The sequence below is a fragment of the Tiliqua scincoides genome, chromosome 1 (assembly GCF_035046505.1).
Source record: "Tiliqua scincoides isolate rTilSci1 chromosome 1, rTilSci1.hap2, whole genome shotgun sequence".
NCBI lineage: Eukaryota > Metazoa > Chordata > Lepidosauria > Squamata > Scincidae > Tiliqua > Tiliqua scincoides.
In genome coordinates, this window is record NC_089821.1 from 219,336,556 (window position 1) to 219,355,629 (window position 19,074).

The 19,074-nt window shown below is 42.7% G+C and overlaps 1 protein-coding gene across 1 annotated transcript in view; it reads left to right on the top strand.

Moving 5' to 3' along the window:
• The first annotated feature begins 316 nt into the window (after positions 1–316).
• The window catches only part of SYNJ2 (synaptojanin 2), a 73,359-nt gene continuing 54,601 nt past the window's right edge, over positions 317–19,074 (top strand). The window contains exons 1-4 of the mRNA XM_066616090.1: positions 317–437; positions 7,991–8,077; positions 15,144–15,414; positions 18,629–18,854. Coding sequence (XP_066472187.1) covers positions 317–437; positions 7,991–8,077; positions 15,144–15,414; positions 18,629–18,854 — 705 coding nt within the window. The remainder of the gene's footprint in view (positions 438–7,990; positions 8,078–15,143; positions 15,415–18,628; positions 18,855–19,074) is intronic.

The window sequence follows — 19,074 nt, forward strand, 5'->3', positions numbered from 1 at the left end:
AGGAAGTCCTTGGGGCGGGAGCTTTTGCAGAGGAGCCCCCCACGGAGGTGTGGGGCGAGGGCTCTGCTTGCCTGGACGCCACCCAGCCAGCTGCAGTGCGCGCGGCGCGCTGAGGAGGCACCGAAGGGCTGCCCGCCCGTCCCCCCGCCCGGGTGACAACTTTCTCGGAGGAGGAGAGGCTGCTGCAGCCGCGCCGTCCCGCCTTCCAAACTTTGTTTTGTCTCGTTCCTCTTGCAGAGCAGGGAGCTCGTCGCTCCGTCTGGCTGCGGAGAAGGGGCTGCTGGCTGGCTGGCTGAGTCCCCGCGCAGCAGCCCCGATGGCTCTGAGCAAAGGGCTGCGGCTGCTGTGGAAGCAGGAGCCCGCGCCCAGCGCCCTGCTGGAGGCGCGCGGCCGCCAGGACTGCCTGCTGCTGGAAGCCGGCACCATGGCCACCCTCAGTAAGTGCCTGGCTCGGGGGGGCGGGGGGCGGGGAGAGCGCAGTCCTGTGCACACTTTCCTGGAAACAAGCCCCCTTGACTAGAATGGGACTTGCATCTGAGTAGACGTGCATGGGCTGGGAGGCTGCTGCTGGGCGTACACCTGTGGCCCTGGCCAGCCTTGTGGGGAGGAGGGAAGGGGCCCCCCAGCCGAGCCCAAAGCTCCCCCTAGAACAGTGTTTCTCAACCAGTGCTACGCGTACCACCAGTGCTACTTGAGGTGGTGTATGCCGGTACTTGTGGGACTCCTGCACACCTGCCGCCTAGCAGCGAGACCAGGAACATGACACAACAGACAGCACTGGGAGGCTTTGCTAGGTAGGCAGAGCTCCAAAGCATACTCTTCACAGCCCTCCCATCCACCCTAAGCCTCTCACTGGGGTTTGTGTCATCACATCTGGTCTCGCAATCCAGGAAGAACTGGCAATGACATCATCGCCACTTACTTCTGGTGGTACTTCACTGGGGGACAAAGTTGAGAAACACTGCCCTAGAACAGAGAGTCCAGAATAACCAGAGGCGAAATCTCAGGCACACCAGAAATGCTGCCACTATCAGTCCCACTGCCTTTCCAAGTGGCAGTAGGGCCATTGGCAAGGCAAAGCTCCCACCTGCTGCTAGAGCAGAAGGTCCTTGATTCAATCCCTGGCGTCTCCAGGCGGGGTTGGGGAGTACCTTTGTCTAAAGTCTTAGAGAGCTGTTGTTAGCCAATGTAGACCCGGGTCCCCAAACTACTGAGCAACATCTGGCTCACCATATGCATTTTGACTGGCCTGCTGAACCCAGCAGCCTTATAATTATGTGCAGACCCCTCACTCATGCCTCTTCTCCCATCCATTCCACCCCTCCCACCACCACATGTCATCTTCCTCCTGCTGGATAAAGCAACTGCTGGTCTATAGCTTCTATCATAGGCATAATTGTAAGAATTACTCACCAAATGTAGATGTTCTTTTCTATAAATGTTTGTCCTACCATAAGACCAAGACTGAGTAATGTGGCCCTGGCAGCTGAAAGTTTGGGGATCCCAATGTAAAATAGACTGAGCAAGATGGATAATTACTAGCAGGCCCAGCTAGTAATAATTCATTAGCTGGCCAGGTAGTTTTCAGGATAGGCTCTTCTTTCATGATTTTTCTGACTGAGCCATTTTACAGAAGTGGCAGTGGAGGAGGAGGATGAAAATGGCACTGACAAGGAAGGCAGTGGAATTTTGGAATAGCTTTGGACAGTAAATCACCTTGGTCTGCCCCATGTCCAACTAAAGCTGAAATGGTGCCATTTTTCTCTCTTACTTGGTGCATGTGCACCCCATCTTCATCTCCTGCTTTGAAGAAGTGCTGGCAGAGGGGGGAGACTGTGGTATCCTCTTGTCACCACTACTCCTTCAAAGGCATGAAGTATGTATCTGTCAAAGGACAGTTGGCAAGAAGGGCAGCAGGATGGGGAGGCAGCAGACAGGTGCAGGTTGTGGTATGCTCTCTGCTAGTTTGCTGCTTTTTCCAGTTTATGGCTTGAAGCAGCTGCTTCCCCTCACCCTGTGGATGGGCAAGTCCTCCAAAAGTTATTTTGCTTTATCAGAGCCCCTGAAGAAAAATATCTACTCCAAAAGACATTGAACTTAATAATAATTTCAAAAAATAGTATAACAACTTTGAGAAGCCCACAGCAGGGCGTGAAGGCAATAGCATTCCTCTCTCATTTGCCTCCTTCTGCATTCGAAACTACAATGTCTCTGAATCTCAGGTTTTATTGTGACTAATATCTGCTGTTGATAGACACATTCAGAAAGGAGAGGTCTAATTTTCCTTAAATGCCATCTAAGTATTGCCTCAACTTGTATTCCATTAGATGATGTTTCATCATGCTTAGTTTTGGTAGAGGAGGGTGTAGAGGTGGAGAGTTGGTATGATATGTAGTGGGCACTGCGATTAACTTTCAGAGGTTCATTTCCATAATTTCATATGCTATTGCCAACTTTTGAAAGACTCAGGAGAGAAATCACAGCTTCTCACCCTGACTGTGCCCTGTGATCACCTACTATTCCACACTGAACAGGAAGCTAAAGCTGAATGCAGCCAGGTGCTTTGTATAACCCAGTCATTCAGGACAAGGATTGCTTATAACACAATTCTATGCATGTCTTCTCAGAAGTAAGCCCCACTGAGTTTAAGAGAACTTGCTCCCAGATAAGTGCATATATGTAGGATTGCTGCATTATTCACCCAGTGGTGGCTTCCCATATATGACTGTATTTGACCTGGTAGAGCACAAGTTCTGCAGGCTGGCAGTAAAGAAAACCAGTTTAGGTATTTGATATCTACATTGCAGTTTGTTCAGATAATTTTTTTGAGATTTAGGCAAAAAAGGAACGTATCACATGATGTCCAGGATTGCAGAGATCCTTATATCCAAAACATCATGTGATTACCTTGGTGCGTAACTTTTACTCTAGCATGTAACAAACAGGATCTTGATGGCTTTTTTATTGTTATCACTAAAACCATAAACTATATGTATTAAAGATTAATATATTAATATTTTAAGATTCTCTCTTTTCTTCTCTTTTCTTCCCGGAATCTCTTCTGCTTCACATGTGAGTCCTTCAGCAGATCCATTTATTATGTATCAAGTTCCCTTTATCTAGTTTGAGCTCATGGGGTGTAGTATGTTCCAAATATTTAGACAATTTCAGGCTTGATATCAAAGGGAAATTTTTAACAAAAAAAATTCTTGTAGACTTCTGGACTTCTGAATTTTCTGATTTGGGGAGATTCTTGAAGTTACTATATCTTGGCAAAGTGAGCCCCACATTATATCTTTGCATGCTAATCCTATGTGTACTGCATGACAGCAAATGCCACTGAAATTAGTGGGAGTTATCTAGAAGAGTTTTAGAAAAGTTTTATGATTTAGCAGAAATTTAGTATCCATGATAAGCTATGGTATCATTTTACACTTATAAGGAAGACTTGGAAATTCAACACCTGTATTATCGGAACCTATAGCTACTACTACTTATAGCCATGTTTCCATTCTGTTAGGTCACAGCAAGGAGGCATATTTAGGATGGTCTTATATGTTGTATGAGCCAACAATTCTTACTGCATTTCTGTGGGCTAAGGATACTTCTCTTTGGGCACAATCCTAACCAGGTTACTTAGAAGTAAGCCCTATTTTGTTCAGTGGGGCTTACTTTCAGGAAAGTGTGGTTAGGATTGCAGCCTTTGTTTTGTAACACACTCCACATTGCAAAAATGAACCTGACTGAGCATTGTAAAGGTTTAACTTCCTGCTTGACAGTCCTCAAGTCTGGAGGCAAGAAGCCTGAAGGCTGAGAGAGGAAGCAGGTTCACTTGATATCAAAAATATATTAAAGTCTATAATGGACCTATCTTTTCACTTTATGTAATACGCCATGTATATTGATGGTACTATATAAATAATGAGACTGAGAAAGCAAAAAGCCTGTGGAGAAAAATTGGGTTGTGCCCTTAGTTCTATCACTCAGTGTAGAGGAGTATTACTTGTGGTGGTTTTACCTCCTGGCTTGAATACACAAATAAGGCTGAGAGAGGAATAGCAAGGACTGTCAGTAACCCCCTGCTCTTCCTCCTGAAAGCCACTCTCTAGCAATCAGAAAACCCTGGGACCTGAGCAGTGCCCTGCATGACCTTATACACAACATACTTAGGAGCATCAACATTGTGCACACCTGCTGTAATAATCCAAAATAAAGACATATGTTTTCAAATTTAATTCCTATAAGATCTTCCAAAATGTCATTGAACTGAATATTGATTGTTCCTTTGTTGCCACCCCCAAGCCTTTAAGCATATTGCATGAATCAAGGACAAATGGTAGTCTCGGGTCTCTGTTGCAATAACTGGCATGCTTTTTAAAAACATACAGTATTTCTACTCATAAATTCAAGGAAATTAATTCTCTGATTTTTTTTTTACTCCTCTCTTCTCCTATGAGGCAAGTTGATTTAAGTGTAAAGTGTAAGTGTAAAGTCATGCACATTGGGGCAAAGAATCAAAACTGTACATATAGGCTAATGGGTTCTGAGCTGTCTGAGACAGATCAGGAGAGAGATCTTGGGGTCCTTGTGGACAGCTCGATGAAAGTGTCAACCCAGTGCAGTGCAGCAGTGCAGAGGGCTCCTTCCATGCTTGGGATCATTAGGAAAGGCATTGAGAATAAGACAGCCAATATTGTAATGCTGTTGTACAAATTGATGGTAAGGCCACACCTGGAGTATTGCGTCCAGTTCTGGTCAACACCTCAAAAAGCATATAGTGGAGATGGAAAAAGTGCAAAAGAGAGCAACCAAAATGTTTACTGGGCTGGGGCACCTTCCCTATGAGGAAAGGCTACAGCGTTTGGGCCTCTTCAGTCTAGAAAAGAGGCGTCTGAGGGGGGACATGATTGAGACATACAAAACCATGCTGGGGATGGACAGAGTAGACAGGCGCTCGTTTCCCTCTCGCATAACATCAGAACCAGGGGACATCCATGAAAGTTGAGTGTTGGGAGAGTTAGGATAGACAGATGGAAATATTTCTTTACTCAGCATGTAATTAGTTTGTGGAACTCTTTGCCACAGGAAGTAGTTATGGCATCTTGCCTGGATGCCTTTAAAAGGGGATTGGACAAATTTCTGGAGGAGAAGTTCATTATGGGTTACAAGTCAGTAGGCATGTGCAAGCTCTTGGTTTTAGAGGCAGGCTGCCTCTTATTGCCAGTTGCAGGGGAGGGCACGGGGATGCAGATTGTGTCTGTTGTCTTGTGTGCTCCCTGGGGCATTTGGTGGGCCACTGTGAGATACAGGAAGCTGGACTGGATGGGCCTTTGGCCTGATCCAGCAGGGCTGCTCTTATGTTTTTATGTTCTTAAGTTTAAACACTGTTTACAATATCAAACATTCTTTTTTACATTTTTAAATGCAAGCATTCATTTTATTTTTACACTTTTACTGTGCTTTTATTGCCAAACCATTTTTAACCTAATAAAATGTAAAGTTTCCTCAGCCAGTGGCTTCAGTATGTAATCATGATGCTAAATGTGTACAGCAAGCCTTACAAGTGAAGTATGGCTCTCCCAATCTTTGTCTTGATTAGGTCCATAGATATGCAGATCATTCCACAACTTCTAGCTGAATCCTGTGCGTATTTACTCAGAAGTTAGTTGTATTAACTTTGACAGGGTTTACTTTAAATGCTTCCTTGGGAACAAGCCCCATTAGACTTGAAACTTCTGAGTGGTTGCACAGAATTGAGCTGTAAAAATACTGTTGCAGTTTGGACTAATCTTACTGCAGCATGAGCCACAATAGATCCATAAAATGAACTGAGAAGGTGATGGCTTCTCTGTCATCCTTATCTGGATTAGGTTCTCTCCCAATTAACATCTCCCCCACTGTTACTCCCATCTTCCATCACATCATGAATCTGTCTCTTCAGGCTTCTTGCCTCCTGCTTCCAGACATGTTGCCATCATGCACATTCTGAAAAGAAAAGAAAAACTCCCTTGATCCATCTTCACTCCCTAACTATAAAGTTTATAGTTTATAAACTATAAACTCCCAAAATATAAACTATATTTTGTCTCCAAATTCTTGGAGACTGCTGTTCACTCCTGCTGTTTCTCACTCCTTTCTTGGCTCTCTATAATCTGGCTTCTGTCCTCTGTGCTGTGCTGAAATTGACCTGCTGAAATCCCAGATAATCTTTTTGTACCAAATCCTAAGGTGTCTACTCTGTCTTTGACCTCTCTTCTGCCTCTGACATCAGGCATATTTCTGGGTCACAACCAGGCATCTGAGTTTCCCTTAAAAAAAAAAGTTTACAAGTATTCTAGGAAAAGAGAATCTCTCTGTAGTCTCTTTAACTCCAGAAAGCTAAGCTCGAAAAGAAAGAATTACACCAGCTTGATAAAATGAAACAGCTGGTTGGTATCCTTTAGTCAGTTTTTTGTGAGATCAGAAGAATGTTTGCTCCAAGCACTCTGCTAGACACATCATGAACTTTGATGTATACAGTATGTGATAAATATTTGTAGGAAGTGAGTAAATACGTTAGGAGCATAAGAACATAAGCAAGCATCCTTTAGATTCTATTTTCAGTAGTTTTTTTCTACCCAGGTACCTCCAAGTTGCAAGTCATCTTGGCCTTCGCACTTCAAACTACACACCTTTATTTGCTTATGTTGCATTTTTATTGTATCATGTACCATTTTACTCCCTAAATAGTGATATTTTCAGAATTTAACAAACTAAGCTGATGTCTGCGAATCTGTTATCTTATATAGCAGGGGTGGCCAACCTGCAGCATACCATGTGCCACTTTCAGTGTGCAGAGAATGTGCCACTCTACCTGCCTCCAGCTGCGTCCCAGCAGTTTGCGGCTTGGTCGGGATGCCTTATGCTGTTGAGGGTGTGGGGACTATTGCTGCTTGCCTCCCCAAGCAGCCAGACCTGCTGCACCTCATCCTGCCCCACTGTGCCAAAGGCCTCATCAGCAACCGAGTGAAGCCTCTGTGCTGTTTGTTGTGGAAGCAGCTGGTGTGGACCGGCTTGGTGTGAAGGCTGCCACTGAGCCAGGGTTAGCTCAAGCTGGTTGGCTGCCAGTTGCCCACACCAAACACTGGGCTAGAAGTTATCACCCCAGCATGACTTGCACGCAGGCAACAGGTGTCTGACTGGCCTGCACTAGACTTGAATCAGTGGTGGCCTTTGCGCCCGGCTGGTTTTTGCAGTTGTTTGTAGAGGCTTTTCCTATGTCACTGAGAGGGCTTTTGGTGTGGTAGGTGTTTGGCACAGCGGGACGAGGTGGGGTAGAACAAATTGCAACAGGTTTAGCTGCCACAAGAAGCAAGCAGCATCAATTCCTATCCCTTCTCAATAGTGCAGGGTGTCCTGGCCAAGCCACACACAGCTGGGACCCCTCTGGAGGCTTCGCCCCGGTAGCTGAGAGGGATTGGCTTTGCTGTGTGTGCCACTTGGGAAGTGTCCATGTGCCACTATTAGCGCTTGTGCGGCGGGTTGGCCACCCCTGTTCTATAGGCTTGAAAACAAATCATATTTTTCCAACCTGTTCTTAGAAGATATTGTTTTAGTACATTGTCTGGTATATTCCGGCATTTAATGCCAAGCAAGATATGCCACAAACCTGTCTACATAATGAGAAAAGCTATGCTGTCATCACAGTTCAAGTGTACGGTGCTCCAAACCCTCCAGATTGCAATCTTCTAGCCCTACAACTACACATAAACACAGAAGCATCACTTTCCCACTCGTATGCTATGCTAAACCCCAAATCTTAGTCATATTCTCTTGGCCATAATTCTATCTTAAGTTGCTGAGCCTGTGGATGTTGTGAAAATTTGAGGCTCTAGAAAGAAAGGGAGCCTTGGAAACTCCACAATTTCTGCTGGCTCATATACTGAAAATACTGAAGAATTTAGGCTGAAATGCTGAAGATTTGTTGCTTTCTGTTATGTGATTTCCTCAGCTCCAGAAGAAAAGGAAGAAATTAAAGGGCAGTATGAAAAGCTCATGGAGGCTTATGGATGCTTAGGAGAGCTCCAGTTGAAATCAGGTAAGCAGTCTGTTATATTAATATCATTGTCGAATAACACAGGTCAACACACATTTTGCTTCCTTAAACGTTACACCAATTCCTGGATATAATTGGGGTTCAAGCAGCTTCCTCATGAGGAAGCCTACACCATGGCTGGAACCATTCACTAAAGAGGCTATGCGGTATCTCCAAAACTAGACGTGATAGGGTAAAACGGATGCCATTTTTGGAATCAGCACCCCAAATTCATATCAAACCATCTTAAAGTTTGGAAAAAACTTTTCTGACTCTCAATTTTGTAGGCCTGTGTAAATCAGATGACCAATTTGTGCATTAATTCCATGTGATTTGAGAATATTCTTAATGACCTTCTGTATATTGGTTTTTTTGTTTGGGAAAATATAATGAATTTTGTGCTTCATTAGATTAAAGGGAAATCTTTAAGTAAAGATTAGGTTTAGGGTTTTTTAAAAAATAACTTTGTTTCCTTTATAAAGTCAAACATATTCTATTTCTTTCACCAAATTTGTTATGGTCCTTGTTTGCTTTGGGCTGCTGTTCAAAGCACCACTACTAGGCATAAGCCTAACTGAACTAAGTGGGACTTGCATCTGGTAAATGTGCTTTGGATCACGTTGTTGGTATTGTCATCCTATCCGTCTCCTCCTCATGTGATTTTTGTCTCTGTCAAGAAGATAATGTCCAATAGGTGAAACATCTCAAATTACCTCACTGCAGCAACAGGGAAAACTATACTTTCTGGACCTCTCCCTGACAAGTAGCTGTGAAAGTCAGATACAGGTTGCCCCTTTTCTTAAGGACAGAGGCTCTGTACCTGTAATAGGTGCATGCCAGATAGGAGTGTGTTGGGTATCACTTTTTCTCTCATAGAAAAACATTTACTGTGTTGAGAAAAGCTGCATCTGTTCAATTTTTGCCTACCATTAAGCTGTTAAGAGCATAGAGCTCCTGCTGTTTAAAAACAAGGCCTGATGAAAAGAGCCTCGTTTTTAAAACTAAGAGTCAGCTCTACTGAAAATACATTTCCTTTTTTATTTTGAATGGCTATAGCTTTATTAATGGCAATTCATGGGTAATTATGCTCCAACCCTGCAATTAGCAATTTTCTCTAATTTTGTATGTGTGACCTAATTTGAGTTTCCCAAACATAGAATTTTCAGCACAGTGAGCACTGAGCTCTTCATGAATTTTATGTTGCTGCCATTTTTATGGGTTGCCATAGAGAGAGAGTCACCCTAACTTTTTTACCAGCTTTGAGGCAGTGAGTGTCCTTGTATCCGCCCCTCTCCTGCCTATTGCAGGCATAAAAGGAAGGTGGGTGAGAAGACTGTGCTACCAAAGACGTGAATTGTGCAGTAGCTGCTTTGTTTCTTGTTGCTTTGAGTATTTTAAAGAGACACACACATCTCTGGTGACGCTCACCTGGTAACCCTGATATGGAGAGAACAATGAAAGCAATGTCCAGAACTGTGCAAAGTGCAAATGGAAAGAATGTAGAGCTCGTAAATTGTCTTGCACTTTTGACCCTTGGTTGGTGGATATGTGGTTTTCTGCACATGAAAGCATTTGCAGATTTTGGTTTGTTTTTTGGGGGGGAGGCTAGTGGGTTGGACTGTGGGCAGCTAAACACAAGAGCAAATGGGCAGGAGACCTAGTCCACAAGAGCAGCTCAGTATCAGATGTGTACTGGGCATGACTATGTGGCTGTAACCTGGTTTTGGGCCAGGAGGGAAACCTGGAACAAAGGGCCAGGAGGGAAACATTTGGCACACTTTTGGATTTGGTCATACCTCTCCTCCAGCCCACCAAACTGTGACTATGGGAAGGTCCTCAGGGCTGGGCAAAATTTCCTACTGTTAGCCAATAGGAAAAGGAGAATCTTGATTCCCCTGAACGCTATATAAGGGTAAGTATGGATTAAGACAGCATCTGGTTTGTTCCAATCATTCCAGAGTTACATATCTTTGCTGCCTCACCTTGGCCAGACTGTAGAGACAAATAAGATAACTGCAACTAAGAATACAAGTCTAGGTAGCTTGTCTTCGAGTTGTATTTCATTTGCCTCTAATGCCAAGACCTGTTCTTGCTTAACTTAAAATGCCTGTTTGCTTTTAATATTTGACCCTTGAATATTTTTCCTTTTTAATAAACTTAAAAAAAAAAAAACAACTTCTCAGCCCTGTTCATTCAGACTAGAGCAGAAAGCTTATAGACTACTTGTGGCTAATGCTACAAGGTCTTGTATGGGTATAAATACAGAGGAGCTGGGACTGGCCAGTTCAGTTGGCTCCCTAGTTGTTTCTGTAGTAACTGGCTTCCATACTAAAGGATCAGTAGCAATTGAGTCCTCTTTAGACAGGACAAAGGACCTGGAAGGGTGCCGCCTTTTTTGACTTTCCTTTCTTGATGGCATCAAATACTCTTTCTGGACTGTGGTGAAAATATAGACCCTCTTGGGAGGTTGTAAGCCATTGAGAATATGTCAGGCTTCCTATAATACTTGCTGATAAAGAAGGATTCTAAAAATAGCAGCAATACCCTAACCCGACTATCAAGCAATAAATAAATAAATTTATAAATCATGTAGAATATGTATTGGTTATAGGGTGGCCAAACAGGCTTAAATCCAAATATTTGATCTAGTAGGTTTGTGAAACAGACTAAAAGGAAACATGACTGATCTGGCTATGGCTAATTGGGCAGGAAGTATGAGATAATTTAGCGCTGTAGAATTGCTAATGGCATTGTTTTATTAGACTAGCTTCTCTTTGTTACATAGGTATATACCACAGAGGGGAAAAATAATCTCTAAATTTAATTTTTATATACTAAGTAAAATATATAAACATAATTTTGGGGTGAATTGTGTGCACAACTTTAGTAGAAACTGTTTCCCTTTTGTCACTAAGCAAAACTCTTGTGCCAATGCCTGGTTAATGATTCTTTTGAGACTGCCAAAGTTGAAAATGTACAACCCACTCAGTTTCCCTTGCAAGGTGACATGAGGCGCACTCTATTGCTCTGCATTTGCATTAGAAGGCTGTTGGATTTTGTGGTTCTTTTCAACTGGTTAATGTTTCTCAAAACCCAGAGCATTCTCTTTTATTTCATCTCCTCAGCTAGAATGACTCACTAGATCCTACTGGTTTCCTTTGTTGGGAGGGGCTGAAGCAGAGCTAAAAGTCAAGTGTGTTCTGAGCCATGCTTCAAATATGCTTCACTCTGGTCAGCACAAATTTACTGTGTGAATTCTAATCCAGATTGACACTGGCGTACAGCTCCGTGTGTAGCAACATTAGTGTGGGTGAGAAGCATATATACGTATAATGTTATTGGCAAGTGGATTGCTGAATTTATTCACTCCCAGAAAAATGCAGATTCTGTGTTCCAAAGAGCAAGTTATGAAGTACGTAGCTTTAAAGTCACGTATCTTTTAAATGTTCACAACTTTAGACTTTGTCTCAGTAATAGTGTGTTGCGCTTATGTCCCTGATGCTCAGCACTTCTGAAAAACTATCTTTTAGAGCAGGGAGGGATGGTGATGGTCATTGTCCTGTGTCAAAAAAGGTTATGATCCTAATGTCCGTGATCAAAAGTGAAACACTGTCCAAGCATGTTACCTGCTGTCACCTGGTCCAGGGTTTTTTGTCACCCGGAAATAAAGAAGCGAGCACATGACAAACATGTTGGCTGGAATGAAGGTTGGGCAATAGAGATGTGCTCAACAGGTGGTGAATGGAAGGGATCATTTGAGAAATCATTTGAGGTTTAACGCTCAGCCCAGTATTCTGCCCCAAAGAATTCTTTCTCATGAAAGCTACGCTTGGGTGGATTCAGATACCACATCAGCAAGAATCTAATAACGTCTATAGAAAGGGCGACTAAATGCCTTCAAATCTCTGAAGGATGGATAAGGAGAAAGCCCCTTTCTTCATGGCCAGGCCTGACATAAATATTGGGAGCTTGTGCTGCTGTCCTTGCCTGGTTAACAGGGTACTATATTTTCCTGACACACTCCAGGCTTCCAAGTACCATTTACTGAGGTGAGTGATGTTACAGGTGTAGGTCTTGCAAAATCCCTTATTGTCGCGTGTTATGATGATGATTATCTAGGTCTGCCTGGTCAGGAGCCAGCATGGTGTAGTGATTAACATGTTGAATTGAAAAGAGAGATCCAGGTTTGAAAACTCACCTGGGCCAGAAACAGTCTCCCAGCCTCTCCACCTCACAGTGTTGTTAGGGGGATAAAGAGTGAGCAGAGAAGTACTTGCACTGCTTTGAGCTCTGTAGAGGAAAAACAGAACTAAAATGTAATTTTAAAATGTGCCTCTTTCTACTGTTGCTCAATATGAGCTTCCACCTCCGAGACACTTCAGTCCTGTTGAGGTGGTTATGTAGGCACTCCACTTTCAAAAGGAGAACATTGAAAGAGTCTTCAACTCTAAGATATCCATGGAGATGTATGGCACTATGAAGACAGAACAAGCTACTCCTTTTGAGAAGACAGAACAAGCTACTCCTATAAAAGAATTGCTGATAACTGTGCAATACAATGTGATGAGGGGCAAAAAAAAGTCTTATTATGTTTGTTCTTGTTAATGTCCTCATATTATGCTTCTCAAGGTAGCCTCCCAAAGCTTTGTTCAAGGAAGTTAGCAACAGGCGATGTGAAAAAAATATAAAAATACTCCTATTGAGTAGTGTGTTCTTCCCCCTCATCTCTCCCGAACACGAGACAATTGGAACCATTCAGCACATATTTCTCTGTGAACCTCTTGGCTCTCTCCTCTGCATTGAAAATTGTCTTGAGAATTGGCTTTGGCTTGGTCACTGTGATCAACTACAGGGCATAGATGAATATGTTGCCTGCCATTCACTGTTTTAAACTAAAGTTGCAGTCCTATATATGTTCACATGGGAGTAAGACCCATTGAACTTGGTAGACTTGCATAGCGGTGGCCTGTAAGACAATAACAGATATGCTGCAGTACAGCGCAATTCTTGAATTCTTCAGTGTTTTTGAATGCAAGTAATTCAAATGACTGTTGTAAAGCCTGCAATAGAACAGGATGAGAGGTTTTGCTGGCATATAGAAAGGTTTTTTTAGAAATGCAATTTTAACAACAGATTGTTTCCTGAGTGGAAGCTGCTTTGTTGATCCACTGTTCCTCCTTCTTCTGACTTGTAAATTAAGGTCTAGAAGAGGAATTTGACAGCCCAATCCTATGCTGGCTGCCACCCTGTGGTATACTGATGCTGAATCACCCACTGCTGTATCCTGTGGGACCCACAAGGCAGCTGAAGGTCTCCTCAGAATAAGGGAACATTGGTTCCCTTACCCCGTCTTGCCTCACTGCAACACCTATGGTTCTACTTTGCTCTGCACCAGCTCAATAGCTGGCACAGATTTGAGTAGTCTGTTTAGGGCTTGGGAGGGGGCTGGGATGTAGTGGCAATCTTTGCTGCTGTCATCGCCCCCCTCCTGGGCCTGAACCCCCTTCCTAGGCCTGAACAGCCCCCAGGGGCACCCTCCCCCCACTCAGACTGCAATTGCTGTAATATTAATTCAGAGCCAAAGGCAGAGAAAATATAATTTTTCAGTGTACTCTCATGGAAATTGTAAATTGGCATAAATTCAAGTAGCTTGGAAAAAATGTATGCCAGAAACCAGTGTGTGTTTGGGTTTTTGTTTAAACATAGGAAGTTTCTCATGGCTCTTCTAGTGAGTTAGCAATGCAAACATACTATGTACTTGCAACTGAAGAGATGCAGCATGCAGCTAGAATTATGGCATAAATATTTAAAATAAGTTATCCAGTGGGAAGCAAACAGTGGGCTTCTCAGCTGGACTTAAATGTTAATTTCCTTTCTCTTGTGAATTTTTTACAAGCTCCTCTTGTCACTTTTGAGGCTTGAAGTCACATCTGAGTGACAGGCTTGCCTGCCATGGTTTCCCTCTTAATTTTTCTCCTGCCCCAGTTTGTCCCAGTAAATTCTATAGTATCCACCAGGTTTGCAATCCACTTTGCACAAAATGCAACAGGAATTAATTATAATTATCTTAGCTTGTTGGTAATTATAATTGTTGATAATTATAATTATCTTAGCAGCAGGCTGAAGTGCCTACTCATGAGTAGAACTACTTTCTAGGAGAACTGCAGCCTGCATTAGTTCCAGCCTGCAAGCAGAAATTACTACAACTGGTGAAAACAAAAGTGCTTTCTCGAACTGGATCTTTCCTAGGAAATCTACTTGGTGCAAAATCACACAAGATTGCTATTTCAAGCAGCAAGGTTCTAATCTAGATAGTTTCATGGGCTGTGGGGGGGGGGGTGAAGTTCCTCTTTAGCAGGTATTCTTCTATCTACAGTATTAGGAGCGAAATGAACAGTAAACATAAAAGCATTAACTAGAGGAACACTTTTCTCCTTATGAATGAAATTCAGTAGACTGGTTTTTGTCAGCTTACAACTTGAAATTGCAGGGTGTTTCCTCAGAGTGGATTTCTCATAAGTAAGCACCCTTGCATGTCATGCCAAGTGGCAAGCTTGGTGAGGGCAGTGTTCCAACTGCTTCATCTGTCCAGATGTTGTGGGGAAAGTGAATGCCTTTCTAATGAGGTCTCTTTCCTAATTGGCAAACAGTTGTTTTTTTTCTTTTAGAGAAAACAGACAGACATGTTCTTACACTGGATGTTCCCCTTTTGCCACAGTCAAGGTGACTGAGTTGGAGGGGTTATTGCAATATTTATATCCATATCCATGTGTTCTAGCAAATGAATGCTTTTATTTTTCCAAGATGTATGAATTTAATCATACCAATATAGGTTTCTACTTAAAGTGAATCCCTAATATATGCAGTAGTTCAGAGGTGCGCTGAATTAACTTTGGTTCAGCTCTGTAGTTCTCTTGTAAACTAGTAGAATAGACATGGCTTTATTTGTCATCTTCTGAAATGCAAGCTGTAACTCACTAGCAGAGACAGACTCCCATTACAGAAAAGGCCTGGAATGTCATGACTATTTGTATTCCTATGTAACCATAATGTATGTGTCATTTTTTAGGTAACACCACTCTGCATTTTCTGGTGCTTGTGACAGGCTGTGCATCACTGGGGAAAATCCTTGATGCTGAAGTTTTCAGAATCACAACAACTGAGTTCTGTCCTCTCCAAGAAGAAACTAAGGAAGATGATCGGGTTGCTGCCTTAAAGAAAATTTTGAATTCTGGGATGTTCTATTTCTCTTGGCCAAATGCAGGATCAAATTTTGATCTAACTGTCCGAGCCCAGAAGCAGGATGATGATAATTATGGAACTGGAAACTCATTCTTCTGGTTAGTTCTGCATGTTAAATCCCAATTCCAGTCTGTTCTGGTCAGTTCTTTGCAAATCTGTCTTAGATTCCAAATCCAATTTTTTTGCTATAAGTACATTCAGCCATGAAAGATTAGATACTTTTTAGATATATCAGTGGATCGCTGCATAACTAGTATAATTGGTTATCTTTCTTATGCGGGAGAAAAAATGTCATATTTGTAAAAATTAGACTTTAATCACATGCACATTTGTGTGGGAGTAAGCCTTACTGAACTCAGTGGGTTTTGCATAGGGCTAAACTGCCTTTGTATAAAGTAATACCCAGGTTTGAAGAGCTGGTTCACAAATAGCCCAACTTGTGGTTCACAAATAGCCCAACCTACACAAATGTAGGTTGCACAAGACATGGACATGAACTTCAGACTTGCATATGGTCTCTGGCGCACTCAGAATCCTGATTTTAGAAATGGGCTATGTCAGATGCAAGAGAGGGCACCAGGATGCAGGTCTCTTGTTATCTGGTGTGCTCCTGGGGCACATTGTTATCCCTGATATCTGGGGCATTTGGTGGTCCACTGTGGGATACAGGAAGCTGGACTAGATGGGCCTATGGCCTGATCCAGCTGGGCTGTTCTTATGTTCTTAACCTGTAATGTGAACCAGAGATTGTGAGCCCGAGGTTTATTCCTGTGCCCCACCTGGTATATGAATCGGTCTGGCATTTTGAAACATTGGTGATTCTATTGAGTGTTTGTGCCTCACTTTAAACAAGCATGTTTAAATTGTACAGTATAGATATTTTTTTATTATTGAAAAGCCAGTACATTTTATTTAAATAATAAATTAAAAATTTACATAATGAGTGCAGTGATTATCATAATTAGCAGAGATGCACCTGAAATGGCTGTTTTTGAGCAAGGGACTCATCTTGTGGCCTATTGAAGGTAAATATTTACAGCAAAGCTAAATGAAAAATAATTTAATTGTGGCAACAGTGCTGACCTATGTTAAAGAACTTATTAAAACCTTATTACTTTTTCTATTACTATTAGTGCCAAAATAGGCACTAGCTTATTTTGATTTTTTAAAAAAAGTAAAAAAAACCCACACAACTTTAATGAGACTTTGAGTTCAATCCTATTCAACTTTCCAGTTCTGATGCAGGCCCGAGGTAAGGGAACAAACATTCCCTTACCTTGAGGAGACCACTGTGACTGCCCACCACTACCACAGAATGCAGAGCGTGCCCCGTTGGCACGGCTGCATCGGCACGGGAAAGATGGGTGGGATTGGGCCCTTTTAATGTAAACAGTGACTGGACCGTGCCCATTGTCTGCATGAAGTTGTGGCATTATGGAACATACTTTGCATGCAAGAATATCAACACAGAACGCACTTTCACAGAAAGTTGTTGTCATTGAGGGTTCAGATCTTAAACTGTAATTATTGTGAAACAGTCCCACTGAGTAACGGGTGGTTTTCAATCTCTGTACATTACATGCCCGTGCCCTACTATTCTGAAGAGCAAGAAGTTCCAAGAGCTGCACCAAGCAACCTGGGTTTGGGCTTCTTTCTAAGGCTTATGTTGTTTTTGTAATACTTGCTTTGCTTAGAAGAATACAGGCTTAAGTATTGGATTGAGTAGGTAGCATGCTCCTGAAAGTAGTATTAGCTACATGCTAGCTGCCAACTCTTCCTCTTAGCTTTCGTTCCAGTCTTTGTCAGATCAAATCCTCATTCTCCCTTCCTCTCCCAGAATCTTTCTACCCAAATACAGTGTTTCTCTTCACTCACTCCTGAGAAGGTGAGGAGAGGAAGAAACACCTGGCTTAAACCCTGACTTACTGTCCTAGGGTCCTGATGGAGCTCAGATTCATAGAGCTTCTTGGGCCATTAACATTTGTTAATTCTCTTTCGTCCCTTTCAGGCAAGTTGTTTAAGCATTTCTTCAGAGCCTGACTCTAATGTTCATTCACAATATCAAATTCCAATCATGCAACATTATTTGTATTAATGCATGGTACCAGATATTAAACATGGTCGCATGCAATCGTATAAACTTAATAAAATATAACCAGTCAGATAATGTTGTTTAGTCCTGAGAAATAAACAATGGTTAAACTCTCTGCATTTCTAACTGTCCAATCCTAAGGCTACCTTGCACTGGCGGAGCATGTGCTTTGCAGGCACAGGCTATTGCAAAAGCACTAAAAAGTGCTTTGTGACAGTGTAGGTGTTGCCAGTGGGAAGGCCTGTGTTGCCCTGCCAGCACCAGTTTAAGGAACAGCATGTGCCAGGCGGCACGGGAGTGCAGTAGGGCAAGGCAGGGGTGTAAAAGGGTGGGGGGAGGGCAGCGACAGGGTGGATTGGGCCAAGGAGGGGGTGGGATCAGTGGTGCTGGTGCACACCTATCCCCCTTCCTGGGCGAGGTCTGCCAATACATGTCCACTCAGACTTGTGCTGCCAAATTAGCAGGTGCAGGGCTGAGTAGACGTTGCCATGGCTGGGGCTTTCACCAGGGCAAGGGGCCAAATGTCCTCTTTACCCCAGGGAGACCTCCAGACTGCAGTTTTCCCTCACCGGATGCAGCACAAGGTGTATTGGTGCTGCTGCATCAGTGTGGGAAAATTTTGTTAGGATTGGGCTGTATATTACTGTGATCTCTGTAGCAAACCTATTAGTATAGTAACTCAAGCCTGTACGTCTTGTTACTTGCATAGCCCAACACAACCACCAGGTGAACACAAGTCCACGAAGGATACAATAAACCAGTTTGGTTTCCCTCCCACCCACCCCCCCATTTGTCTGGGACTGCAGAAGCATGAGTTGTTACTCCCCTGCAGGCTAACATTGCTGGTGAGCTAAATCAACTTGGAAATAAGCTTCAAGTTATGCATGGAAAAGCACTTCTGTGATATCATTCAGTCCCATGAATTCATTTATTTTTCAGATTCGTTTGCAGTAGAAGATTTTATAATTAAAAAAACCCAAAAGTTTTCAAGTCACTATCTGCATTATGAAATCGTACTATTAAAATTACCCTGTTTGCGATCCTGTTGCCATAGGAGTAATTCTTCAAAGTTTGTCTTCTCTGCCTTTTTAGCAGAGTGTGGATACAGTCAGATTTGGGAACAATGCATGAAAATAGCATCATTTTAAAGTTAGCTGTCTGTGGAGATTAGTATACACTATATCTATACCAATATTGGTGTGCAATGTTTCATCTTGCAGGAACCAGTTGTTGCATGTACCCTTTAAACACTACCAAGTGAATTGCTCTGACTGGCTGTTGAAAGTGATCTGTGGTGTGGTGGATGTTCGCACTCTTTATGCCTCTCACAAAAAGGCAAAAGCTTGTCTCATCTCTCGGATCAGCTGTGAACGAGCTGGTGCCTGGTTTCATATACGAGGAGTCAGTGACGACGGGCATGTTTCTAACTTTGTTGAGACGGAGCAGGTAAGTAGTTGAGCTGGATCCTATGTCTCTAAATATTTAATTGCATTAGTGCAAATGGAATGTGGGGGGATGGAACACACACAGTATCTCTTGCAAAAACAAGAAAGAAGAAATTTGCTGAGTATTTTTCAGATGTAATGTCTAACAGCCCACAGTGTATTCAATAACTGCATTTTTTGCCCATTACACATTTTTGTAATAATACACCCACTGCATACCC